Here is a 27505-nt window from a genome sequence, read left to right on the forward strand (position 1 = left end):
CACGGAACACGGTCTACTCAGACACAATGTCCCCCGCCTCCCCCGAGATGTGGGAAAAACTCTGCCCGTGGTGGGAGTTGAAGCACTTTCTGATTGGGGATTCTGCTACGCCCCTCTCTTCAACCGAATGTCCAAAACACGAGGCTGCAAATCCGATGACACGACTATTAAGTCCATCATCGAACTGTGGCCTAGGGTGTCCTAGTGCCAATTATACATGTGGACATCCATGTAATTGAACATGGTGTTCATTACAGACCCATCCCCCCACCCAGAGATGGAAGGAGGCTACCCTCTCGGTCACCGGGGTGAATCCCAATGTGCAGACACATAGCCAAGGAACAAAAAGTATGCCCACACCTGCTCCGCATCTCACAGTGAGCATCTCCAAAGTAGAAGAGAGTCCAGCCCCTCTTGAGAGGACTGGTACTAGAACCCAAGCTGTGAGTGGACTATGTCTAGCTGGAACCTTTCTGCCTCGCACACCAGCTGGGACTCCTTTCCTGCCAGAGAGGTGACATTCCATGTTCCGAGAACCAGCTTCTGTCGCCGGGGATCAGACCACCAAGGTCTTTGGCCGCCCCCCAGCTCACTTTGCATCCGACCTCTTTGGCCCATCCCACAGGTGGTGAGCCTATGGGAAGGGGGAGCCACGTTGCCTTTTTGGGTTGTGCCCGGCCGAGCCCCATGGGTGAAGGCCCGGCAACCAGACGCTCGCTTTCGAGCCCCGACTCCAGGCCTGTCTCCAGAGGGGGGGCCCGGTGACCCATACCCGGGATAACTGAATTCATTTGTATGCATCACAATAAGGGATTTATAAACTGTGCTTTATCTGGTCCCTCACCAAGGACCCTTTCATCTTGGGTGACCCTGCCAAGGTACCTGGTATTAACCGTAATTATACAAAAACAACTTTGAGTGGTCGGTCTTTCACCACTTCCTCGTTAGTATAGTGGACAGTATCTCCGCCTGTCACGCGGAAGACCGGGGTTCGATTCCCCGACGGGGAGTTAAAGTTTTTCTTGTTTTCCAAATGTTCTGTTTTCATTTCCAAGAGTTCTGAGGTTCCGCATCGACAAGTGCCAGGTACTTCTAATTTCCACAATCTAGACTAATTCAAACCGTTCCAACGCCTAACAAATTGTCTTTGCTGTCCATGTATTTGTTCAACACTGCACTCTAGTGGCCATTTATAAAAGCATACACTCAAAACCAAACCACACCTATTCAAACTAAATATTTCAACAAAATCACAAATCTTGCACATTATTTAAGAAACCAAGAAGATAACAGTAAGATCTATTTTTATTCTTTTATACTGCCACAAATAATGATAATAATAAAATAAATAGAGAATAACAAATAATTTATATCTCAGATCCGTTTTGAATATGACAAGTGCTTCATAAAGCATCCTTTTTGGGCCAGAGAATTAGCACATTCTTAACAATTTATATTGTTTAATATTTTCCAATTGTTATCCCTTCCTCGTTAGTATAGTGGACAGTATCTCCGCCTGTCACGCGGAAGACCGGGGTTCGATTCCCCGACGGGGAGATAAGCGTTTTGCTTCCCTTTTTTTTCCTTCTGGCTATCTGGAATTTCTGAATTGCTGAAACTATAAATGGATAATTACTAATACTAGATATAGCACAGATACTACTAGCCTTATTTCTCTCATCCCCATGCTGAGGAAGGGGGTGGTAATGCACCATAAATATTTGCCAACAGCCAAAAGAAGGAAGTCATGGAAGAAGTTTAAATTTAGCATGCGACTTCTGCCACGACAAGGATTTAGTATTGACAGTCCTGAAATAATCTTATCAGAATTTGAATTTCTGTCAAAACTTAACTATCTATTTGTTTAATGTTCATATCAGTGTCACTTGTGCACATCAAAAAGCAGTTTCTCATTTTTGTGGAAAAGTTGCAAATGCCTTGACACATCTGTGCAAGTTTCCAACATGAACATTGTCGTATTGATGAAAACGTATCAAAATTGGTCTCAATTGAATCGTGTAACACCCCACAACAATTCATCATGTAAGTCTTTACAAGCAAACTAGCTGAACATGTTGTCACAATATATTAAGCATTTTTTTCCTCTAGATTTCTATTAGACTTTTAGTTTGAATGACTTTCTCTCGTGAAGGGAAATGTGTGAAGCACTCGATCTTTTAATGATCAGTAGTTGCAGTGGTCAGATTGAACTATTTGTATCAAGTCCACTCACTGTGTTTGGAGAATGAAATGACCCAAAGAAAGTCAAGATTGTAGATGGAAACATTTTGTTTTGGATACTCCTTTTCTGCTAAGTGTTCATGGCAGATTCACAGCTCCAATGAGTTGAGCTGAATGAATGAATTTAAAACTCAAATGAGCAAATCAGCAAAACTATATACAAGAAAATAGAGGTATTCCACTTAAAATTGGAATGTAATTCCTAAATTGTAAAGATCATGTAGTAGTTAAAATCTTGAAATAAAAGCTATGGCTCAACAATTTGATTTTAACTCAAGAATCAGACAACCTCGTCTAAAAACAACACTCGTAGACTAATTTCATCATAAAGTATACCCACATTAAGTCCTATTATTACTTTCAAGGCAGTGAAAATATCAGAACTTTTTTTAAGTTTATTTTCATGGCTCCAATGAACAGAAATAGGGCATGTTGTCACACCTGCTCTTCCACAATAGAGCACTTTGCATGTGAACTAATCAACTTTTGGGTTGTCTGGCCAAGACAGAGTAACGCAAAGGAGTATTGGCCTATTTTGTTTTGTAGGAATACCAGTCAATCGAATTCTCATTGTAACATCTGTCTCTGATCTTAAAATAATAACAGAGTTTAGGTGTATTATTTCAGATGTCATCATTTGCTAATTTAGAATTATTAGTCAGTTCAAAACATGAGCAAAGCAATGTTCAAAAGCCTGTTAATTTGTTAATTTATTTTGCTTTCTTTTACAACCATTGTGCAAGTTAAGGGAAAGTATTTTGTGTGTAAAATCTTGATGTTATGTCAGTTAATAGTACTGTATTGTGTTGACAGCAGAGATTACTGATACTTTTGAAATAAAAAGTACATTTCGGTCTTTTTTTTTAACTTTAAGTGACAGGATAAATCATTACTTTCGCTTTTACCATACTTTTTTCAAACAAGTAGGCCACACAATGTTATTGCGTTCCTCTCTGGTCGTTGCGCAACACATCACAGGTTCTGTTTGAAAAGAACTGAACTTCAATCTACAATATAAAGTCGGCAAGGAATTCTTTTTTAATTCACTTTATTAAATTGTTATTTCAGTGTCAAAGAACGTCTTGTCGAAGCATTAATTCCTTCACGTCCTCTTTGCGGTTATGAAACTTGACTCAGGCAAGGTTTTGTAACCCAGTCGCACCGGCCAATCACGGGCGATCCTGTGCTCACGTGACGTGAGTTTTTATGTAACGAACGAGTGTCCACAGGGAAAGTCGGTAGAGTACCAACTCGAGGAGATGAATAGTCGCGTTACCCGAGGAGACAGCTATTACTCGTAACATTTTTCTTTCATCATGTCGCTCCAGCAGCCAGGTGAGGAAGCGATGGGGGAGAGGAGCGCTTTTTTGATAGGCGCCGAAAATGACGACGTCCCCGAGCAGGAGTACGTGGACCACCATCAACTCATCCTGCTAAAAGCCAATGCTTTAACCTCGGAGAACTCTCTTAAAGATGCCATTTACTGGTTCTCGATGGCCTCGCGTTACGGGCCCGTGAAACCCGAACAGCTAAGCACGTTTGTGGACTGTATAGTGCAAAATCTAAAAGAAAAGACTGCCTGCGGGTCGGTCTTGCCCCCCAAGCTGGACACGGAGGAGCAGGATAGCTGCTGGGATCAAGTGTTTGACTGCCCCAATTGCAACCGTTTTTTAGGGGAACCCGTGACGTTAGCGTGTGGACACTCATTCTGCAAGAGATGTTTGCAACGAGGGCTGCTCTCCAGGTGCAAGTTGTGCCACGAACCGGTCGGACGCGAAGGCAAGCCCAACGTGATTTTGTATGGACTCTTAACTAAATGGTTCCCCAGCGAGGTGAAACGGTTCAAAAAACTAAGCGAAGTGGATGAACTGTGTCTGCGGAATCGCTGGGTGGACGCCGTAAGACAAGCGAGCGATATGATCCAAGCAGGTGAGTTTTAAACTTCATTCAACGAGATTTATGTTGACAGTGGATGTTTGCTTCCTGCTATTGAGCATGAACATCAGATTACGTAGACGCGCCTTGAACGGGTTGGCCCCTCGCCGGGATACGTGAACGCGTCCGCCATATTGAATGTGGCAAATTTCAATTTTCGCTATAATTTGCAAAGTACACAAAGTCAATCCCCCACTCATACAGTAATATATTTCACTGAAAATGTAAGCCAATGTCGCAAAAGCTAAGGAAGTTTTTTTGTGTGTTTTTTTTTATCACTAAACGTGGTATAATACGTCCTTTTGTTGTTCAACTGGGTTTATTGTCAAGCAGTTACCATAGCGACGTCATTTACGGTCTGCGCCGAGTTTACGAAAGGTTCACACACGGCGCATGCGCATCGGGGTCAGCTTGCGTAAGTTAGGTCGTGACACTTATTGCAGGTTTTGTAACTTGCGGGGGGGCTGGTCTTAATGGTTATATATGCTGCAGTGCAACCAATGGCATTTAGACAACGAAAATGGTCATATGCATCACTTGTGACTCATGATTAGGCCTCTTACTGTAGGTTTGGTAACACGACAACAATATGAAAGAGGGGGGAAAGGTGGCGACTGTTTTCCTGCAGCAGACTGTGAAAGTAGCAGGCATGCAGTTTGAGGATATGCATTTGAACATCATTAAATAATCCAATACTATGGTTCTTGCATGACATTGCAATGGTTATTTCAAAGTGGGTCAATGGGGTCAATGTATAGTTACGCCAGCAAAATGCAAACTCTTGAATTGCTCTTGTCATTGCAGAAAGAATCTTGATCATCCCGTTCATGTAAAATGCCAACGTCCCCCAAACAAATGACTACATAAATGCATTTGTTCCTAAACAGTTTTTGCTTGTATCTTTGTTTTGTGTAAAAAGCCAAAGACAGCTGACTAATTGTCTAATGCTCATGTTAGACCTCTGCTTAAAATGCAATACAATACAATAATATCTTTATTTATATAGCTCTATCACCACTTTCACATTTTGCCATAACAAAGTGCTTTACAAAGACCTAAAATGATATATGCAATTCAAAAATTCAACAGGAAGTATCACATTAAACATTGGCAATAATACAAATATAATAACTGTCCCTCCATATGACTTGTTGTTTGAAGCGGTTATAGATGAAATAGGAGAGATTCAATCTCCCTTCACCAGTGGATCGAAGGCGTCTGCTCCAGCTAAATTGGGAAAAGAAACACTACCTTAAGCATCCATTGACGAAAAGAGAGACATGAGAGGATGGTTCAGTTCTCCCGTCCCAAATAGACCCGTCCGATTCAATTTCAATTACCGATTGACAGTTGTTGTTGTTGTTTTTTTATTGTGACACAACCCTAACAGTTACACAATGTTTTTTGAGATGCATGAAAATAATCTTGCCTCTGTTTTTGTTCCCCATGCTCTTTGAAGAACCCAAAACAACAGGGGATGTACGACTCTCAAGAGCAGAAGCATATACATCTCTAAAACAATTTGATCTAGCTCTGGAGGACATTGAGTTTTGTCTTGCATCTAGCTGTTCCGCTGAGGTAGGTCAGTCTCAGTCAAAAATCAATCAGAATGAAAACATTCTTCATTCTTACTTGTTTTTTTGTTTTGTTTTGTTTTTTACCTGTATGCTCCAAGTAGACTCAATACACAAGCAGCATCACGCCAATATTTTGATCATCAGCTCAAAAGAATGCAACTATGTCAGTGTTTGTTTTATTAAAGCAGTGAGCACTAATTCTTTTTGTTTGTTGTTTGCTCTTTATCAAAATATGTTACAGTTACAGTTAGATGTGCATTGTTGACTTTCACTTCAAATTAAAAGCGAAGACAACGGCATGATTCCTTTGTTTTTGTTTGTGTCTTGAAGCTGTAAATTCGGTGATTGTAACAACCTACTAAGTTTGATGTTACGTCCTGGTAGGCTTTGTTTAGGAAAGCCATGGTGCTTAACGAGATGGGGGAAGTCGATCAATCCCTCCAAGTCTTCCTCAATTGCCTTGCTGTGGACGAAGATTTCCCCTGTGCAAAACGACAAGTAGAAAAGGTGAGCTAACTGAAAAATGATGTGATGTTGTCTGACTGAGTTGTGGCCACAATCTAATTTTCTGCTTTTTATTACTGTTTGTTGTGAGCGCTATAATCTTTGTTGAGAGACATGTAGTAGCCAATGTGAGAAATCCCCTACTAAATCTTATGGAATCCCCAGGGGTGAATCTGGGCTCCCATATTGAATTGTCATAAAGATCTTAAGCGGCGTATGGTTATTCTATGCAATCAATTGACCCTGCCCCCTCTCGCTGCCAAGCCAAGAAATAGAAACTAACAAGGTTAGTTTGTTACTGATATTTCTTGCCTTGTGCCTGTTTCAATACTTGCGTTGCCTTTTTGAGTGTTCATGTCTTTCTGACTTGACTTGAATTTTGGGACTTAAGCAAGGAATCACTGTTAGTTGGCAATATCCAAAGTTTAATTTTATCAGCATGGCTGAAGGTAGAACTTTGGCATTATGAATTCAGAACAGGGTGATATAACTTTTATTTATTATTATTATTATTATCATCATTGTTATTATTATTATTACTACAATACATCAGGTGATAGTTTATCAACTGCTTATGTGAACATGAATTGCAAGAGAAGCATGACAAGTCCTTTAGGAGAAGTTAGGGTGTGGCCGACAAGGTAGTTTAGATCTAGCATCTAGTGCAGCCAAGTCACCAATTAAAACACAAAGGTGTGGTATATCTGCTTCGTCATGATCCTGATGGCAGATGTGCCATCTTAAGTAGGTCAAAAAGTTAAGCCGTTTTGGTCAACACCCCTGATTGGAACGCAGAAACGAATGCATTAAATACTCAACATAAAAGAGGTCGCAGAAAGTAGTTGGCTTAACTTGAGAAATGAACCGATAAACAATTTCACTTGTCACCGCTGTATCATCTCGGTTATGCTCGCTAAAGAGCAGGTCTTGTGACGTGACAAAATTAGCTTCAATCAACAAAACCAGCTCTGTCGCTGTTATGCAAGAGGAACACAGTTGACTCATTGTATACAGTTGAACCTGATTTTTAACGGCACCTTTATCTGCTCACGATGTTTTGATATGAAATTCTCACAGTTGCCATAATCTTTGTGTAATTCTCTGTGTAAACTATCGGGCTGCCTCGTTTAGTATTGAAATGTATGTGCAGTTTTTAAGAATGATAACAAACACATCTTATGTAAGTGTCCACCAACAAGCACTGTGCTGTACTTTATACACTTTCGTGTCAAAATGTTCTAGTTTTTTTTCCTGCCTCTTGAGGGCATGTCAGATAAAAAGTTAGAGAAGATAAGCAAGTATGGTAACTCATCTTGTTGTCTTTTTCTATCTCGAAGTAGTTGAGTTTGAATTAAACATGTCTGCTGCTTGCAGCAAAGCAGATATATCCGTTTTCAAACCATTCATTGTGATCATTTAAAACAGCCAGTTATGATCATTTGAAATCACAATCAAGTGATTCGATGACATGGTGAATGCTGTAGAAAGTTTTTACCTTACAAGCTGACATGAACCTGGGGGGGTGATTTAGAGCTCATAATGACTCATAAGATGCTATTATTAGAATAGGTAGACATACTGTCTTGGCTGCACATTTATTCATTTGTAAGTTTAATTTGAGAATGACAATTTGGAGATTGACTAACAGCCATTTGCGCTGTGTTTTTATGAGATACTTGGCTTTGAAATAATTTTTTATGGTTCCAATGAGACTTACCAGCTTTTTATTGGACCGTGACAATATTTCTGTTTACACCAATTCCAATTGTTATCTTGTCAGAAGATTTTAAGGGTTTCTGTAGTTGTTGAGGCCTACATAATTGACAGACAGATCACATGCTGTTTGTTTTTAACAGATTTTGTGTGACCTGCTCTCTTCGGCTAACAACAACATCAAGGTCGGCCTGAGGGAAACGGCGCAGAATACGTCACCCCACTTGCGCAGTAAAAGCCTTGTGGCCGGTGCCCAAGTCGGGTCACAAATTCCAGTCCAAAGACAAAGCCAACATCATGTCCGCGCTGTGTCGGCACACCAGCAAACAGACAAGCAGGAGGTCAGATAAGTCAAGACGACCATCGTAATTATTTGAATCATATCGCATTGCTTTCCTTGATTGCACATGTAGCACTGTAAATAAAATAATAAATTAACCAAATCTATTATACAATTAATTGACAACAATTTTATTAATTGAGTAATCATTTAGAGATCATATTTATCTTAACATTTTCCAAATCCTCGGATTTCAATCTTTCAACAGTAGTCATTCTCTGATTTTTCTTCATGAAAGCAGACTGAATATGTATTGTTTCATCAAAAAGATCTTTCAGAAAAGATGTTTCATCTGCTTTAACTTGAAAGACAATGACCAAAACTTGTTACTAAATCTGTTTTAGAGCACATCAAACCCTCTTCTGTGATATTAGTACTTGTTTTTTCCCCCCTTAACAGTAAACAAATGGCCAATACATTAATGATTGGTTAATAAGAAGTAATTGGGAAAATAAACGTTTTTGTAATACACTTTGATGATAAAAAAATGCATCTGATTATTTGATTAATTGATCAAATAATCTATTCTAAAATTATTGGATAGTGACTGTCCCATGTATTAATTTGAATTGTTACTTTTGTGCCACAGAAACGCTGGGAGAGTCTTGAGCGTACCAGTCTGAGTCGAGCTCATTCCCTGCGATCTAACGGCCCCAGTTCTGGCGAGCTGGGACTGAAGAGGGTGTGCTCCGCCCCTCAGCTTGGCGACCAGGAGAAGGCAAGTCTGCTGAAAAGGAAGTTGTCCATTTCTGACATTGAGCCTTGCATTGTGGACAGCGGAAGTAGCAAGTATAAAAAACAAGGTATTGTGTGGCACTTTTTTCTCTCTCCTGGTTTTCTGATTATTATTACAAACAAGTACAAGAGTCATACAGTTTGAGTTAACCTCGTGTTCTCTGTTTCCCTCAAGGTGTGAAAACTTCTCCCAAAACAGCAACCAAAGCTAAAGCTTACAAAAGTGTTGTTGAGGATCTGATTGATGCCAATGACCTTGAGTGCTCTCTCTGCATGAGGTGAGCCCACATTTACACTCTTAAGAATCTGTATGATGATATAAATACAGCATTAGTCTCTGGGATTGACCATCAGACAAAGCGCTTTGGGGGGGGGGGGGGCATAAAGAACTGAAAGAAAGTAGCAATAAAATGAAATAAAATGAAACACACTTAATCTGTATGTATATAAAATAGACAGTTAACTACCCATTCAATAAGAACTCAGCATAAGTAATTCCAATTCAAAGTACGGCTTAGGTAGGAATCATTTGGGACATAAACCATGTCGTTTCTACAAAAATACATCCTGCACTGACAAAACTTGAAAATGAACCTCGAAAGCCCTGTCTAACCGGGCCAATGCTATGCCCAAACCAGGTTATTTTACGAGCCTGTGACGACGCCGTGCGGCCACACCTTTTGTAAAACCTGCTTGGAACGCTGTTTGGACCACATGCCACATTGCCCCCTGTGCAAAGAGAGCCTAAAAGAGGTAAGGGCATGCTCGCATGGTGATTGATCTTTTCTCTATCATGTATGATTAATCATAAACCTCTCCCCCCCTCTGCAGTATCTAGCATGTAGAAAGTACACTGTGACAAGCATGCTGGATGTGCTGATCAAACAGTATTTTAGTCAGGAACATGAGGTGAGGTCCAAGATTCACCTGGAGGAGACCAGAGAGTTTTCTGAGTAAGTTAGCCATTGCTTCTCTTTCCTTATCTTCGTTTAGAGTCGGGTTGTAATTTTCTCCTGTTCTGTCCCGACTGCAGCTTGACAAAGAACGTGCCTATCTTTGTTTGTACCATGGCGTACCCTACGGTGCCTTGCCCGCTGCATGTATTCGAGCCACGTTATCGCCTCATGATCCGCCGCTGCATGGACACGGGCACGCGGCAGTTCGGGATGTGTATCAACGACACCCAGAAAGGGTAAGCGAAAGGGGTTTTGTGTACGTCGCAGTTTCATGAGCTCTTGATGTCGGAGGAATTTGCACACAAGGATCATGTTCATGTGACTGATGACTTCAAGTCATTAGTTGCCAAACATCTTGACTAAATTAACTCTGTGGCATCCACCATGACAGGTTTGTCGACTACGGCTGTATGCTCATCATCCGGAGTGTTCACTTCCTGCCTGATGGTAGATCCGTGGTGGACACTATCGGAGGGAAGCGCTTCAGAGTCCTGTCCCGAGGAATGAAGGACGGTTATAGTATTGCTGACATTGAGCATTTGGAAGACACGAGGGTACGAACTGTTCCCTGAAATGTTGCTTTGTCCTACAGTACCTGAGTGATTTACTCTTTCACTTGGCACGACACAGAATCCAACCGTCACCGGTGTGTTCATTATTGGCTCTTAGGTGGAAGCCCGAGAAGAGCTCGAGAGCCTTCAAGAGCTCCACGATGCTGTATACAATCAAGCTCGTGTCTGGTTCCAGAATCTCAAGATCCGCTTTCACAACCAGATCCTTCAGCACTTTGGACCAATGCCTGAGAGGGAAGCTGATATCCAGGTACAACTCTTGACCCCCTCTGTATAAAACAGATTATGGCCAGTGCCTCCGAATCAATACAGAGATGCAGTCCTTTCCAGCTGGTTCAATCTTCGATTTTCTTGTTTATTGTTCACCCGTTTATCATAGGGAATATGTTTCAGATCCACTTGCAATAAGTGAAAATCTGCATTTTTAAAAAAGTCTAAAAACAATCCTCACGGGACAATACACAGGAACATCACATCTAAAATTCAAACCTGGGGACAAGTTTAATTTTAAATGTGAAACTTCTTCACCATCCGAGAACAGTCCCGTTGCCGAGATTACCATGACCGGGACGATTGAGAATCCACACAGACATGTCCTCTGGATAAATTCATTTCGACATCCATACTTGTCTCACTGCATGATCAAATGTTTCATAATGGACCTCTCCATGACTCAAACAAATCTCATGTCTGGGATTTGCTGCCGATTTTATCTTTTTATGTCTTGTCCAGAAAAATCCATGACCAATAATGTGCTCCTCTGATGTTAGAGTCCTTTAAAATGGTGGTTCTGGCATCCGTCCTTCAGCTTAGTAGACAGACATTGTATCAATTAGTGACAGTGAAACAAATATTAATAGTATTTTTAATTTCACAAATGTTCACCAAAAGTTTTAAACAGATAAAAAAAAAAGTTGAATATAATAAAACACAAAACAAGCAAAAATAAGTGTCTATCTTCAAACCAGAACCCCAAAATACACTCAAAATTTGGCCTCCACTATTTTTAGTGCTTTGTGCAAATCAAAAATGTGCCCTTGTAGTCTCTTCAAATGCTTCAGCCATGTCTCCAATAGGATAAACCGCCATTAGTCGGTCATATAACTTCTGATCAAGAGGAAGGGTACTCTTGTCATGAACACTTTGTTTTGCATCATGGAATTTGCCTCTTGTTTTATATCTGAAAATACCACCTCCATTTGAGAAAAATGCAAATTTGACAGCCAATAGCTTGTTTACTTTCGTTTGGGAAGGCCTGCATTACTGTGGGCTTAAGAGCCTTAGAGGTGCATAATAGCACGTTGTGGTTGGGAGGGGTGCTCGCCTCTTTACGCCAAAGAGGATTACATCTCGACTCCCTCAATAACCTGCGGGGCGGAGCCTTTTGACAGTATTGGCTCAAGAGCTTTATGGGTGCTTCATAGCTAATCTTACCTCCACTGTTGCATCACAAGTGTCATGGAGAAAATCCCCTTGTCGGTATGGTAGACGGTCGAGGCTACGATGAAGTACAGCTATGATCACATTCATGATTCCCTAGTGGATGCACTTAGCAGATATCCATTTGTGGGTACACGGAAATGACAAGAATAAACACACGCGCGAACATTAGCATACCCTTAAGTCATGTGCTTGTTTCCTGTCGTATTACAGGTACAAAAGCATGTGAGAATATTGCAAAACTATTCCCCAAATTGTGCTGTTCAATTAAAATTAGGAAACTCGTATTCTAGATTTATTAAATCTCAACAGGCCAATTACCCCTTTTTATAAGCAATATTGTAATAAAATGTTTTTGACATGGTGATTTTTTTTTTTTTTTGCTGTAACTTTCATGATATATTTAAAACTACAAAAAAATAAAACCATTTCATCCATGTGTACTGAATCTTTACACAAGTTTCAGTTTTTGAAATTAAATAAACCAAAATAATCCTATAAATTGTTGAGATGTGCCTGTATACGGCAGTTCCTTTCAGATTTTATTTCCTCCCCCCTTTTTTTTTTAACAAGGCGACTCCTAACGGACCTGCGTGCTGCTGGTGGCTGCTGGCTGTGCTGCCCATCGACCCGCGCTACCAGCTGTCTGTCCTCTCCATGACCAGCCTCAAAGAGCGTCTGGTGAAGATCCAGCACATTCTTACCTATCTGCAGAGCATCCCTAACAGTTAAGAGCTTCTTCGTCTCGCCTCCACCACGCCGCCAATTGGAAACTTTAACATCCGATCCTTCCGCTCACAGCTATGCTGTGAAAAACATTCTTGAACTTGCGGAGATGTGGCCAAACCGCCTCAGGGATTCTTCCAGTGACGCACAATATTTTGTTTTCTCAAACATGAATCACGACAGATCAATTGGCTCTTGCCTTTCTGGAATGTGGTGAGGAACTTCCCGATGCACAGTAGTGTTGTTGAGGCTTGTGTACACCATTGAAGTGGACATCATTTAGATGGACTGAGGATGTTGGTTTAGATCACCTGTTGAAAGTGGGGTGAAAGGGGAGCGGGCAAGATTCTGTCGGGAAAATCCAGAATGCTGCACAAACAACTACAAGAGGATAAAAAGGTCTACATAATACCCAAGTGCAACCAAACTGACATTGATGGTCCACGCTGGCCTGTTATCAGATTGCCCACATGGTTGTCTTGTTTCCACTGTCTTGTTCACTCTACTTCCATCATGTCCCAAACTTCCTGTTGACGTCAGATATGTTGTTTCCACGTGGCCATGCTCAAATACTCATGACCACAAATCGTCACCCTGAATGCACGCTTGTCAAAATCTTCCTCCCACAGTGGAATATTTACTGCAAAAATCTTCCAAGGCTTGTCACTTAGAACGGGAGTTATTTATGAATCCAACAATATTCAGTTACTCCTGCTGAATTAAGTAGAAGAATTACAAATGTTTGTATATTGTGACCTTATTTTTTTTGTGTAGACATTTTGAGTCAGGGGTATTGCAATATGAAGACACCAAACCAGTATATATGCATCTAGAAGGCAAAACTTTAATATTATTAATATTCCATAGACGCCCCCCTCTCATTGCTTCCATGAGAGAGCCTGTTGCCTTACACAATGAATTTGTGGTTTGAAGTTACACTATACTTGGTTTACCATTCTTTTACATCTTAATGTAAAGTATCATCAAATTAGGATTTATTTTTCCAGCTGTCCAAAGCACCATTTCTTCACTACATTGGAAAGATACAAATTCATGGCTGCTTTACGTGAATCAGTTGTTAAGACATTGTTTTATCTTGCTATTTGCTGCGTGTTTTAAGTTAATAAAAAATACGTTTTTTTAGTAGGGTCGAGTTGGGCCTCTGTGTTTTCCTTTAACGTTGCCTTTCTACATATACACTCCCCGAAAAGGTTTTTGGGGGGAGGAGTCAGTAGCTTTTTATCGTCTTCCGAGGGGCGTACAAGATTTACTTACTTTATTTTATTTTTAAGTGTACATTGCGTCCTGTAATTTGTCAGTTAGCCAGAACCCAGCGAATTCTGTTGCTGCTTAGAATACACTGGCTGAGGTTATGGTTGTTTAAAGATGCAGTGGAAATGTATTATATTTCCATCGCACTAGTGTTGACTTTTAAACCAAGAGCATCAGCTTGACTCTAGCTGCTAGAGGAATGACAGTGCTTTGTGAAGCTTCATTTCCCCTAACTAACAAAATTGTAATTATAGGAAATATTTGGAAAATACTTTGATGGCCTTAAATTCAAACTACCATATTTCTGGACTATACGTTGCACCTGAATATAAGCCACATCAGCTAAAATTAGGAGAAAATCCAGTTTTGTTTATATATGACACACCAGACTATAAGATGCAGGTGCTTAAATGTTTAATTTTTCAAATGTAAGAGAATATACACAAATTATACAATATTATAAAAATCCAAAGATAAACCGCACTGGACTCAAGCTGCAGTTTTCAAAGCGTGTGCAAAAAGTAGCGGTTTATAATCCGGAAAATACGGTAAGTAAAAAGCAAGTTCCACGGTAACTAAGCGTGCCTATCTAGGCCTTCGTATCCTCGCGCTGGTTCTACCCTGGGGCTCAAAACCCTGTCAGAAATCTGTATGCGTAGCCCCAGTTAAATCATTCCAGCATCTTATTTGAGATAAATATTTGTAAATCACTTGTATCAGTCAAGTTTACCCCTTCAGCCCTGGGAAGGAGAAAAAAATCTTATGTTAGCATGTACTGAAATGACTTATCCAGTCTTTATTGCATGAAGGCTTCACTGCGTACCCTTTGCTGCCACAAGGGGACGACAAAGTAGCACCAATGTTTTTCTATTACTGTGCTTTATAACTCACATTGCACTAACCGCCTCTTTATTTTGAAAGCAAAACGTCACGGGACAGAAAGAAGTAACTCAGAGGAGCAGAGTGATTGTGGTGCCGGCCTCACCCTCCATCAGACATCACCGAGCAGAGAGCATCATCATGAACTCTGCGGAAGGAGATAGAAGGTGATGATCACAAAATGATGCTGGTGTACATTATTATCATCTCACACTGAGTTTATTCATACACCTAAAAGTTTCACACATGGTGATGTGATGTCATCAACAGCAGGTTAATGAACCACAGAAGTGGTGATCTGCTAGAAAGAACAAAAATAAATGGGTGAGGACATTCCAGTTTCATATCCCTTTTTTTTTTTTAATAATGGCTGATACCTTTTCTCAGAATGCATGAAAAACAGATCCAAATACTTACTGTGCCTGTCTGACAAAACCCCGTGCCCCATGCCTGACCCCCCCCCCCCCCCCCCCCGAGTGAAATTAGTCTAGAACCGCCCCTGAATTAGAGCCAGGAGAACCCCTGGTCATTGTATTAAAACCAAAGTCCTCAAACTCACACAGGGTTAAAATGAGTTGAAACCAGCAACTAATGAGATTACCTCCGCCTTTATTGGTTGTATCAGAGATTCTAGTCCCTGCCCATCAAGCCAGCCAATCGTCTCTATGAAATCCATTCCAAATCAACTCACCCAACCTAATCAAACCTATTGTCTCACAGGAAGCCTTCTCATTGTCTACATGCACATAGAGCTTTTGACTGGATGGGCACTTAAGTTTAATGCCAGATTAACCCACTATCTTTAGCTTTCATGGAGACTCTTATAATTCTCTGGAAACCATTTACTAAAAGAACATTGGCACTCATTAAAGAGATATTGTTGAAGATTTTTTTTTCCATTTGAATTTAGTCTTAACAAAGTTGATGAGCGTAGCTGCAAGAAGAAGCAGCCTTTGAATGCTTTTACTGCGCACCCAATATAACGTACGATTATTTGTGAATTATCAATAATTCTTCGATATCGTAGTCATCTTTTACACAACTTGCCTCTTAGAACAAATGTATACCACATGCATATATTGTATTATGCATAATATGAATATATGCTTTGCATATTTTTTAACTGATTTGGTGCCTGATTATTAAGATCTACAGAACTTGAAACTGAGCCAAAGGGAGGGCGGAAGAGAGCAAAAGTAAAAAGAAAAAAATATATTAAAACATTGTGACTCAGTCGCATTGTATATGCTGCAAGCGCTTTTCCCCATATACTGTAAATCAGTTTGATGTTCTTTATACAAGGCTTGTGATGGCTTTTCAAAATGATGATGTGAATTTGAGGTGTGAGGCGGCAGAAGGCACAAATCTATAATCCCACTCAGGGCCTATTGGAAGGTCTACATGCGGGGCATTCATTTATTGTTGCACCTTGTTAGACATTCTGACCATGTGACACCTTCAAACTGTACCCTAGAGGCTCGTTGATGATGCCGAGAAGGAGTACTTGCTTATGGATCCCTTTTCACTAAGACACGCCTTTTTATATGTTCTCGATAATTGCAATAGATTGGATTGCTGAGATGAGACAAAACAAGTCACACTTTTGTCTGCTAAATCATGCATTCCCCTGCAATCGTGTGAGTGTGTGTGTACGTGTGTGTGTGTGTGTGTGTGTGTGTGTGTGTGTGTGTGTGTGTGTGTGTGTGTGTGTGTGTGTGTGTGTGTGTGTGTGTGTATATATACGACATGTATTTCCTCTGCAGGTAATGCAATTTCTCCTAAGTCCTTGAGCTGTCCAGCACAGTGTGTTCTCAATGTGTCGCATGTGACACACGTGCAGGCATGTGTATTGATTGAGGAAAAAGCACAATTAGATTGCAAACCTCAAAGGCAAGGCTCCTTCATGTAATCGAGCCTTTTTGCCCTTTTCCTCTCTCTTGTTTATCCTTTGCTCTTGTGTTGTCTTCTTGTAGTTTTGTTTGTTTGGTGCTCCCTGCCTTGTGTTGAAGTGTTTGTTCAATATATGTTTTGACTCACAGGCAGACAATTAATCATACTTACACTATTAGAAGAAAAATTGGGCATAATTGCTAAATTTTTCATTTTCTCTCACATTGTGATAATGGATGGATATAGCATTCATATTTTGCACGTATTTTGTCATACGTCTTGGTAGGAAGTATGTGGTCCTACGTGGCCCCCCCAGTATCACAGATGAAAAACTGTGGCCCCCTCCAGCATTCAATGCTCATTCCTGAGCCTATCCCAGCTGACCTAGGGCATGAGTATTACCAGGTCCCAACGAACTTAAATCATTGCTGCTTGCTCATTGATTTTTCTGGTGACGAATGTTTAAGCCTTGGTGACTTGCGGTCATTCGACTAGCTTTACATCTCGTTCTATCCTTGACGTTGTTCTTTCCTCCTGCCGCGACCCCCAGTTCAGCTGCTCACCATCAAAGTCGATGTTGCCATCTTTGTTTAGGTCAATGTCACCGAGAATCTCCTCCAGCTCGCCTTTCTTCAGCTTCTCACCAAGCAGGGTCTTCATCCCATCCTTCAGCTCTTCAAGCGTGATCTTACCATCCCCATTACAGTCAAACTGCAAATGAAAGTCAAACCAAAGGATGTGGAGGATTAGAGGAGGAGAAGATGAGAGGAAAAAAGGGAAACTTTTTCGGATAAACAGAACACAAACAACAGTGAGGGTTTTAGAGGTTATTAAAAGCCGCATTAAAAAGCCAATTAAAGTGTTTTTCAGATAGAGAAGAAACCGATTGAATGTTGTGGAGCTTCTACGCAGCTCTGTGTGGCCCCTTGAAAGCTGCAAACAGCTTAAATCTACAGATGGGGCAATGCTGACTCATGACATGTTAGTCCTCAAGTGAGAACATCTTTGGAAGTGAGGAAGGGGCTGGAAGCTAATTTTCATTTGCACCCACCATGGTGCCTGGAGTCACTCATGTGTCTCTCCTTTGACTGATTATTTATGGTGCTGACAATGACGCAAGAAACACTCCACTGAAAACATATGACCAATGTGTTGAAAAATAAAAGTGCTAACAAGCTAGACTGAGAGCAAATTAAGTTATATTTTTGGTGTTGGCAAAAAGGCTGCAGTCACATGAAAATATGTTTAGTCTATAGGCCAGGCATCTCCGAGGAGCAGCACCTTCAATTGTACAAATGATAATGATTTTTTTGGATGAAGTGAATTCAATATTAATCATGAAATAATAAAATAACTTTTTATTACTTTTAAAGTAATCAACTTTACCCATACAGTAAGGTAGTGTTATGAGAGCATATTTAATTCCAGACAAGCTCTTAATTGTATCTTTAACTGGAGTGACAAAGCAGTCAAACAAAATCATAAACCAGTTAGTGGATGTAATAAAAGGCTCCTAAAATGTGATCCTATTTGATGCATGAGACTATATTCCAAATAAGACTCTACCCATATAAATAAAAACCAAGTGCACCGTAGCATTTCAAGCATTCTTTAATATTTATTAGCACAGACGCCCTTTATGTCAGTGTCATGCATTCGGCAGTCATGATTAATAACCCCCCCCCACGCACGCACACACACAGTGCTCGGGTGAGATGCTTGCTTACAAATTCCACAAATAACCTAATTTGTCTTGGCCACATCATGATTTTGCTCGGAGGAGGAGGTGGAACTTAGAAATCTTATTTTTCTGACTTTGTGGCAGACCGTGCATTTGGTACCTCGCTGGGCCTGCAGTGGGGTTTTACACAACTTAATCCACCTCTTTATAATTCGACTATTATGATGCAATTACAAAATCATAATAATTCAATACGATACTAAAACACAATATGTACAGTATGTGCAATTGTTCTACCGACTTGAGCGGGTCGGGAATCAATATGTGGACTTGACATGTTTCTACCCTTGCTTATGTGGGATGCCTTTGGCTGTACAGCAAAAGCATTTTGGTGGGTTAGATTTTAATTTGTCACTATATTGTTCAGACATTAAGTTCAATACCATGTGCACTGTTAAGGTAAAGTAATATTGTGTGAGTGGCACTGTTGGTTTAAATTAAGGGTTTAAGAGAATGGAAACTCAGTGTGCTTTCAGCCATATGTTGAACTGAGTGTCACTTAGAGGAGTCAAAATAATGCAACAACTGGTTCATGAAGCAAATTTTAAGCTTCATTTTCCCTTCACTACTTTTGTTCAACCTCCTCAGATAAGAGCCACACACTTTTGATGGCATTGGATTTATTTATTTATTTATTCATTTATTTATTTATTTATTTATTTATTTATTGCAATGATTCTTACCTGTTTGAAGGCGCAGCGGAGCTCCTTGAGCCCAACCATGTGAGCTGTCTCAGCCAGCATCCTCGGGCCCATTAACTCGCAGAAGTCATCAAAGTCCACGTGGCCACCCCCTGCAGAAGGAGAGCAAACTAACTACGCTTGTATGTGCAGGTGGGCAATATTAACCTTGTTTATGCTGAGCAAAACAAAGCAATGACATTTTTACTGCACATTAATCTGTTTTAATGTAATGTTTTTTGGCCACCTGAGGGCAGTAAAACAAAGTGATGGCACAGCAACAAGTCAAACTCTCCTAATGAGTGTCTGCAAAAGCTTATTTAAACATTAGCCAGGTGCTTAGTTATCTCTCAGGTATGGTGGATCCATCCACCTGGTTATTTACTTTTGGCTCTGTCTGGATTCATCAGAGAAAATATAGAAACTGCTCAATACTTAAAAGTGTTATGATTTAATCACTTCTAAATACTTGACTGTGCTGTGATTTAATCACATATTACTGACAGAGGAAGTGTTATTACAACAAAATGGAACTGCAGAATATCACAACACAAGAGTCACTCATGACCCGGGGGCCACATCTTGCCCACTACATCATGAAAGGGATCACACAAGAAGACATGCATAATGTGCCTTGAAATGTAACATACAGAGATCTTGACGTACGTCAAAAAGTTGTATGTACGCCGGACTATCTTGAAAGATTAATTGATGCAAATAAAACACCCATTTTGAATTCTGCTCATACTGTTCAGGGTAAAGCTGGAGAAGCCATGCTAATTGCTAACCTAACCTAACATTATCATAAAACACAGAGAAGTGCTTGCATAATTGATTGCACTCGGTGAAGATGTGAACTTTTTCCACGAGCTTCTCAAGAAAGACATTAGCTCGCCAGCCACTGGTTAACTGCCATATGCTTGTCACGTGATCAAATGTTTTTTTTCATAATGGTGACAGTTGGAACAAAATATTCCTAATATAATGAGTTTCAAAGGGAAAGAGGTTGAACAATCTCACAGAACAGACTGACACTGGTTCCACTAGGAAAGCTTTGTGGGCAATTAATGAATAAACTGTGTTTCCCCCCCATTATCGTTGACTTGCAGCAGCAAATCAAAACGGTAATTTAAAAAAACAGCAGCTGAAAAACTCAGAAATGTGAGACAGCTAATTATGTGATTTCCACCCAGCAAATGATTTTCTTAGTTGCCCTAAAGGTAAGGTACATTTTTCTTGTAGAGCAGCAGTCTGGGATTTTTTTTTCTGCCTTAAGTGGGTCAGCCTATAATCACAGTATGAAAGAAAAAAACTTAACTAAACGTCATAGGAGAAAAATATTTTTTTTCAACTGAGTGTGCTTGACTGATTATGGAAAAAATATATGATTTCATGGCATTGTTAGTTCCATAGAGATTTAACAAGAAAATAACTAAAGCCTCCCTGTAGGGTCAATTTAAATCAGTAGCATGCATGAATAATTCAAATCACTGTATATAGTACAAATGTGAGAAAACACAATTTCCTCATAGCTGTGTAGCCTGCAGATGCCTTTATCATCTATGTCTAGATAGATAGGTAAATATCGTTCAATTTTGACATTGACAATGTTACCTGCTCATCATTAGGACAACTCTAGCGTTAAATTTATTGAAAACATGCCAAGTGGCGTAGTTACAGCGCTAGAAATAACATCTGGACTCTGGTCCTCTGAGATTACAGCTATAATTCTCTGCCATCTTGATGACCACTTTGTTTTGTTTGCGAGCAGCAGTATTTAGGGGAATAAATGCTATTATTCAATCTTGTGTGACATTGACTAAGTATAGTATTGCTTCAGTTCTGATGAAGTCATGACATTTTTTTCTGTTACATTTAAGGTTTATGATCATTTAAGGAGCTGGTCATATGAATGGTGCCATAGAACACGTCAATTAATGATCTCCTGTATGTTAGTGTCTTCTGGAATATCAAAGGCACCTATGTTAGATTTTTTTATTATTTTTTTATACAGCCTCTCCCTTCATGTCTCATTTTCTCAGAATTCAGAATGTAAAAGCTGAACAATTCACTGTCAGGTCTGTTTGATGAAAAAGAATCAAGAGCAGCCCCATTTGTGACCACTGAGAGGGAATATCTCAACACACGCTTCAACATACAGGGTGAGGGCCATTAATCAGTCTGCAAAAATGCGTCCAATGTCCCTGGCTTCAAAGACAAACATCATTTCTGCACATGGCAGTAAAAAAGTGCTGCACACATGTCACGATGTTACATATTACACACACTTGCTCACCTGAGATAGACTCATCAATCATTGAATGACGGAATGGCTGACATTGAATTCTGAGGGAGGAATCACATTCACGCAGTCGCGTACAAAGCCGAAAAAATTAATACACACATCTCATCTTGATCTGCTGGATGATCTCGATCAGTTCCATCTCCGTAGGCATGTAGCCCATAGTCCTCATGCAGTCAGCAATGTCTTTGTAATGTATGAATCCATCCGCATCATAGTCAAACTCCTTGAAGGCCTCTCGCAACTCTAGCACACACAAAGACGCACACAAATCTTTAAAGGGGTGTTATAAGAAGAGACCAAGGGATATAAACTCAAAAATATAATATAACAAGATGTGTCAGAATACGTCTTAAATTTGATTCAGCAAACTAACGGATCGATGACATATGGCAGCATCTTAGTAACTCAGTCCTTTCCTACTGTTTCACTCTATAAAAATGACTGCTGTGAAAATGGTCGTTAAAACAATGAAGCTGTGCTGGGCTGAGACATTAATACATAAGCAGTTCAGTCAACACGTCTCCAAGCAGATAAACTTCTCTCCCTCCATACAAAAACTCCTGTATCAAAGGAGAACCGTTTGAGAGCTTTTTTTTAAAAGGCAAAATATTGAAATGAGAATGAGAGCAGACTGTCCCTTTAGAACACAATAAATAATTTTCCGACAGATGTGATCTTAAGATCTGACTGTAGTCACAAAGCAGAATGACATATCTTCACAGACGTAAATCTAAGCATGCTTGTCAAAGTTCAGTGATGCAATTGACACGTGGCTGCCCGCGTCACCCAAAAGGCATCTTACCATCTAACTCCAGGGGCATTAACTCTCGCTCCTATGCAGCACAAGGAGGAAAGACAATAGATTTAGTTACATGACAGGATTGGAATAGAAGATAGAAAAATCACCTTGATTTCTAAAAAGGTCAAATTCCCTTGAGAAACGCTCCAGAGATAATCATTTTGTTAGAATATCACGCATATCGTGTCGGCACAGCCGCGCATGGTGACAATAAACTAATGGGATTTCACCCTGCAACATTTCTTTCACATTTGCAAAATGACGCAAGATGATACACTCCTTACACACACGCGCGCACACACACACACAGCTGCAGTTTCCAGAGGGATCCGGCATATGCTTAAACTGTGCGCATACAAACACACACCCACACGTAAACAAATGTAATGGTGAGTCGTACTGATTTTGCTGTGTTCAGACAGAGAAAGATGGCCGCATATCCTTGCCAGTACAGGAACACAAAACACATCATTTGCATATCTTCTTGTGTGTGGAACGTTCCGTATTCTCTGCTGTATTCATTTGACATTTGCTCAGGCTCACTCTCCCTCTCCTTCTGTTTCACCCGAGCCATCCACTATAACGCTTTTCATGCAAAACTGTAAGTCAAGAAAAACAAACTGTAAAGTGTAGCAAAGGTTGAGTTTCACTTCTTAAAGACTTGCAGCATGTCTAACAGGGCAGGAATGCCTTCTGATCCAACCCTGCCCCCCCCCCCCCCCCCTCAAAAAACAGGCTTGTTTTTGAAAAGTGACAAGTACCTTGTTTGTTGCCCATGAGCGTTAATGGCACCTAATTTGCCTCAGTCCTCAAAACAATTGTCTCATTTGCATATTTGTAAACACACGCTGTATTTAATTTGCATATGTAATGTTTACTTGCGCTGATTCAAAAAAATGAACCAAAAATGAAACAAGTATGGTTATTAAGATATGTGCACCTTAAATAATAATAATAATAATAATAATAATAATGATAAGTGTTCAAATGGTACAGGGCTGCGCATAATTTGTCTCCAAAAGCATCATCACATCCACATAGCAAAGCGAGGAACATGAAAGCTCACATGTTCTTAGATAAGACTTCTGGAGATGCTGCTTGGCACAAAGCCCCGAGATATCTATAAGCTCAAAGAAACTTGACTGGCACCCCAGTTTAGGAAGCATATAAAAGCCTCTGATCATTTTTTTCTTTCTTGAAACCGCACAACATGAAAATGAAGGCCGTATAATCAAGTCAGAAGTAACAACTACAACTCAACATTTATAGCATTTGCAGTTTGCAGTTTTATTGCCATTCTTGTTAAATTGACACTTGCAGTCCCTTCTCGGTAATTGGAAAGTTTTCACAATGATGATTTGCTTGCCACCAAAACCTATTGCATGTGCTTGGATATTTTGCTGAGGAACCAAATCTGGGATACGTGTATTCACCACCCCTCCAAACATTTTTATGGATTTTCTTTTTTTAAATAATCCCAAAAGAACAAAAACATCCCTCCATCCATTCTCTGTACCAATTTGTACTCCTCAACTATGGTCGCATGTTTGCAGGAGTTAATCACGTTTGATTTTTGGACGAGAGGTACCTTGAAGTGATCAGGCAAAATGAGAAACACAACCATTCACACCTCATCTTGAGTATCATGCATGTTTTTGGAATGAGGAAGGCCATGCAGGCATGGTGAGAACTAAACTGGAAGAGCAGTGCCCAGAATTGATCCTACAACTTCTGTAATGTGAGACAGATGAGCTCACCAATAAGCCACAACAAAAACAAATGATAAAGTTGGCAGAGATAACGAAATGGTACAAGTTTCATCCATTAATCACAGAAGGTCATTTTGTAAAGTGCTGCACCGCCTCAGGAAAAGTAGCAACCCCTGTAGTGTCTTAGAAGCTGGGCCACATGGCCGCCATGCAAACAATTATTCTCTGAGTAACATTGCCAGCTGAGTTAAAACACAAATCCAATGCCAACACGCACTTGTGCCAGCAGTGATTCCACTTTACCGTATGTAGAACTCTGCCTCAAACGCTAAAACCGCTCATAATTTATACAAATGTCTTCATTTTTAATATTGTTTTCGACACTGCAACATTGAAGAGCTGTTACGACCTGGGGAACCTTGGTTGTCTTTATCTTATCAAAGATCCTATGGTCCACAAGGGCATATTTAGATGGCAAGGTCAACACATTAATTGGATTTTTCTTCCATCCACAAAGGATTTGATAGCCATGCAGGCTCCCATTGCATTAAACCCATTAACAGTTAATTTCATTCTGTCTGCCTTCAGTTGAGCAGCTACTGCTTTTCAAGCACGAATACAAATATATGAACAATACGTTGATGTTAACACACGATTGAATGAGATTTTCAAACACCTGTGCATCTGCAACGCATGTTCTCCCAACACCCAAATGCAATATCTGTTCTCGGTATCTTCTGCTTTGGCAGTGTCAGGCATGCAAGGCATCAACTCTCTTTCATTATCTATTTGTCTTGTCCAGCCTCCTCTAATGAGGGCTGACAGTAAACTTAGCTAAGGGGCTAATTAATACTGAGGCAGGGATTAGGATCACTGCAGGGTGAATGCTCGGTTCGCTTCAACTTCTTTGCCACAAAGTACATTGTGCACGGGGACCCAATGCAGGCCATTCTATTTTTCTGGAGGTGACAGCATGGCAATGACCTAAGTTGAAGGTTATCTTGGAGCTGTTTTCACCTCTAGTAAAAACAATCAAATGTGTCCTGTTAGTTATTGAAAAACCCAGTTAAAAACAACATTCAAATATTCAGGCAGGTGGCTCCCTTTGGTGAAGATGGTGCACTTTAATAAATCCCTCCCCTGTGATGACAAAAAATGAAAACTGTGTGTAGTTTTATAATGAGGTCTCATCAGGGGCTCATAATGTTCCTTGATGAAAACGATATCACCATGGTGGTAATAACAGGAAACACAACAAAGCTGAATCAAATTCATAATGTCCCTCAACAGAGGTCTGTTTATCTGACTAAACGATCTCTTATTGCCATGATACTCAATTTATTTCATTGAAAAAATACAATTGAATCTCTAAATTTGAAAGCTCCACACATTATCTGGGAAAACCAAGTCACACAAAACCTCAGACGTGTTGTCCATTATTATTATTATTATTATTATTATTATTATTATTATTGCATTTCTGTGTCTAGAAGAAGAGTCAAATAGGGTTAAACAGCAACTCATTCATTTTGTCCTTGGCAATGCAACGTGCCATTAATATCCCAGACTTATTGTTCCCCTGCAATTAACACAAACCTAAACACGCCTCCCACTTTAAAGTGGCATTGCAGGGCAGAGGGCCAGCCAGTCCAGGTTAGTAGAATTATTTCTAGAGGGTCTTTATTATTCTGCTCTTTGTTTGAATTAATAGAGTCTGGTATGATATTGAATTTTCATGGTCATTTGACCTGCTCTATATAGGCAATTACTGGCTTGCAAATCAAGCATCCATTTTAGTATTGTCATGGTTCGCTGCAGATATCACCCAGTGGTTAAATTCTCAATCAATAGTCATTGTTTCTGCACAACAAATGCTTCTACTCTGTAAAACAAAGTAACTATAATATTAATTCAATATTGTATCTTTTGGGAAATGTATACCTCTTTTTGTATTCCACTCTGCCTTGCATTCTAGTTAACTTTAAGGGCTCTATTTTTGTGCCCAGTGAAAGGTGGGGTCTAATTATGCGCATGGGTGGAGTTTTCCCATTGATGTTTTTGTAGAATTGCACAGTTAGAAATGGGTGTTTGCATTGTTGTGGGCGTGAACACAGCTGTCTATCTTCCGGGCCAATTGAACCGGCTCCTGTCTTTACCTTTCAAATCAGCGCACGAGAGGTGCACAATCTTTTGACATTTCGGAAGCAGAAATAGACTCGCTTGTTTTTACGCTTGGATGCATGTGTGCTGTCTATGAAAATAGAGCTCTAGATGTTTGATTCATTCAAGGTAAAAAAAATTACTTGACTTAACAATTCAAGTACAAAATAGATTTGAGTACATTTTGGGTGTTTTATTGAAACATGAGGGTGCTTTGTTAAACTGACCTGTCCAAAAAGTTTATTAAGGTAGGCGACGTAGGCAGCGGCCACCGCCGAGCTGTTGCTGAGACTCCGTTTACTGCGTCGACGACTTTCCCCGTCACCATTGGCGTTGCTCTTTTTTTGAGTCGCGGGAGACTTTGAACTGCAAATTTGTGCATTTCGCAACATACCACAGGCTTTTTTTAACCTCCCAATGCAATTCAATTAAACACACGTTTTCGGGGACAAAATTCTCATAAAGCTACAGCTGCATCAAACCCACTTTGAAGTTACTGCTTGGAGAAATAATTGAAAAACATGAGCAATCCAATCAGTTGATGTGGCTCATTACATTAGTCATTGGAGAAACAGATGAAGTGTCCTTTAATTTAGCTCTTTAAGGGCTTGTTTTGCAGCCGATGCACCAATCAGTGACTCTAATGCTCTCTTTCTTTTAATCAGTGTTGACGAGAAACAGAGATTGATAATGACCAGAATTTCTTGGAGAGGCTGAGCTGAAGTGCCTTGTTTTTAAATCTGCCAGTGGTCGGTGATCTGCCGGCTGCTGGACCCCGCCCCCCTCGAGGGGACATGCTTGGAGGGGGAAAAAGAAAACATGGTTCAAAATATTTACAATAACTCGAGTATTTCAAATTATAAATAAAAACAAGTTGATGTCTGCCTGTTGGCAAATATACACATTTGTTATCAAATCATTCCTCATTTTTGACCCATAGTGTTTAAATTTACGAACCTGGCTGCAGCTGATGGTCGACTTTCTGGTCCTCCCTTTACACTTTTTGAAGACATTCTGCTAGAATGAAAACAACTTTAAAAAGTGAAATTCCATCCATTTATGTTGGTTGACTTTGGAGAATAGATGGGAAATGGTTGCCAATTAATCATGTTGCACATATAATCAATCAACCAATATTTGAAGTGAAAATAATGCCTAGGAAGTCACACAAAACCAGAATTTGAATTATCATCACGCATAACAATATACAAGAGCTCATAATACCAGCACTAATAAGTTCTTTAATTGTCTCACAAGGGAAAATTCTATTTCATTAGTTTTTTCATGCATATAAACACAAAGCTTGATCTGCATGAATGCAGCCATCAAGG

The 27505-nt window shown here is 40.0% G+C and overlaps 2 protein-coding genes and 2 non-coding genes across 7 annotated transcripts; 3 read left to right on the plus strand and 1 right to left on the minus strand.

Annotated features, from left to right (window-relative positions):
• Positions 1–938: 938 nt before the first annotated feature.
• On the plus strand, positions 939–1010 carry trnad-guc (transfer RNA aspartic acid (anticodon GUC)). The gene has a single exon. It is a non-coding gene; the product is annotated as a tRNA-Asp (tRNA).
• Positions 1011–1485: 475 nt separating this feature from the next.
• Positions 1486–1557, plus strand: trnad-guc (transfer RNA aspartic acid (anticodon GUC)). Its single transcript has one exon. It is a non-coding gene; the product is annotated as a tRNA-Asp (tRNA).
• A 1852-nt stretch (positions 1558–3409) lies between these two features.
• Positions 3410–19947, plus strand: lonrf1 (LON peptidase N-terminal domain and ring finger 1). 3 transcript variants are annotated; one of them, XM_085911743.1, is made up of 14 exons: positions 3410–4170; positions 5636–5754; positions 6138–6260; positions 8114–8311; positions 8900–9113; positions 9221–9323; positions 9684–9798; positions 9877–9998; positions 10079–10237; positions 10393–10555; positions 10671–10823; positions 12587–12740; positions 14933–15057; positions 19215–19947. In XM_085911743.1, exons 1-13 carry the CDS (start codon positions 3558–3560, stop codon positions 15052–15054), a joined length of 2358 nt encoding a protein of 785 aa, XP_085767869.1. In that variant the 5' UTR covers positions 3410–3557; the 3' UTR covers positions 15055–15057; positions 19215–19947. The 3 variants fall into 3 exon arrangements, with proteins under 3 accessions (XP_085767869.1, XP_085767871.1, XP_085767870.1); XM_085911745.1 differs by lacking the exon at positions 12587–12740; XM_085911744.1 differs by lacking the exons at positions 14933–15057; positions 19215–19947 and having other exon boundaries at positions 12587–13892.
• Positions 14302–27187, minus strand: LOC147056943 (calcium-binding protein 2-like). Of its 2 annotated transcripts, XM_085911748.1 has the most exons (10): positions 27132–27187; positions 26870–26971; positions 26402–26540; positions 24918–24919; positions 22677–22713; positions 22309–22339; positions 21606–21749; positions 19205–19314; positions 17344–17491; positions 14302–15038 (listed from the first exon to the last, which is right to left on the minus strand). In XM_085911748.1, the coding sequence occupies exons 1-10, from the start codon at positions 27185–27187 to the stop codon at positions 15010–15012; spliced, it is 798 nt and encodes a 265-aa protein (XP_085767874.1). In that variant the 3' UTR covers positions 14302–15009. The 2 variants fall into 2 exon arrangements, with proteins under 2 accessions (XP_085767874.1, XP_085767873.1); XM_085911747.1 differs by lacking the exons at positions 22677–22713; positions 24918–24919 and having other exon boundaries at positions 14303–15038.
• Between the last annotated feature and the right edge of the window lie 318 nt (positions 27188–27505).

Source organism: Syngnathus leptorhynchus, chromosome 5, assembly GCF_054491065.1.
Source record: "Syngnathus leptorhynchus isolate UIUO chromosome 5, UIUO_Slep, whole genome shotgun sequence".
NCBI classification, from domain to species: domain Eukaryota; kingdom Metazoa; phylum Chordata; class Actinopteri; order Syngnathiformes; family Syngnathidae; genus Syngnathus; species Syngnathus leptorhynchus.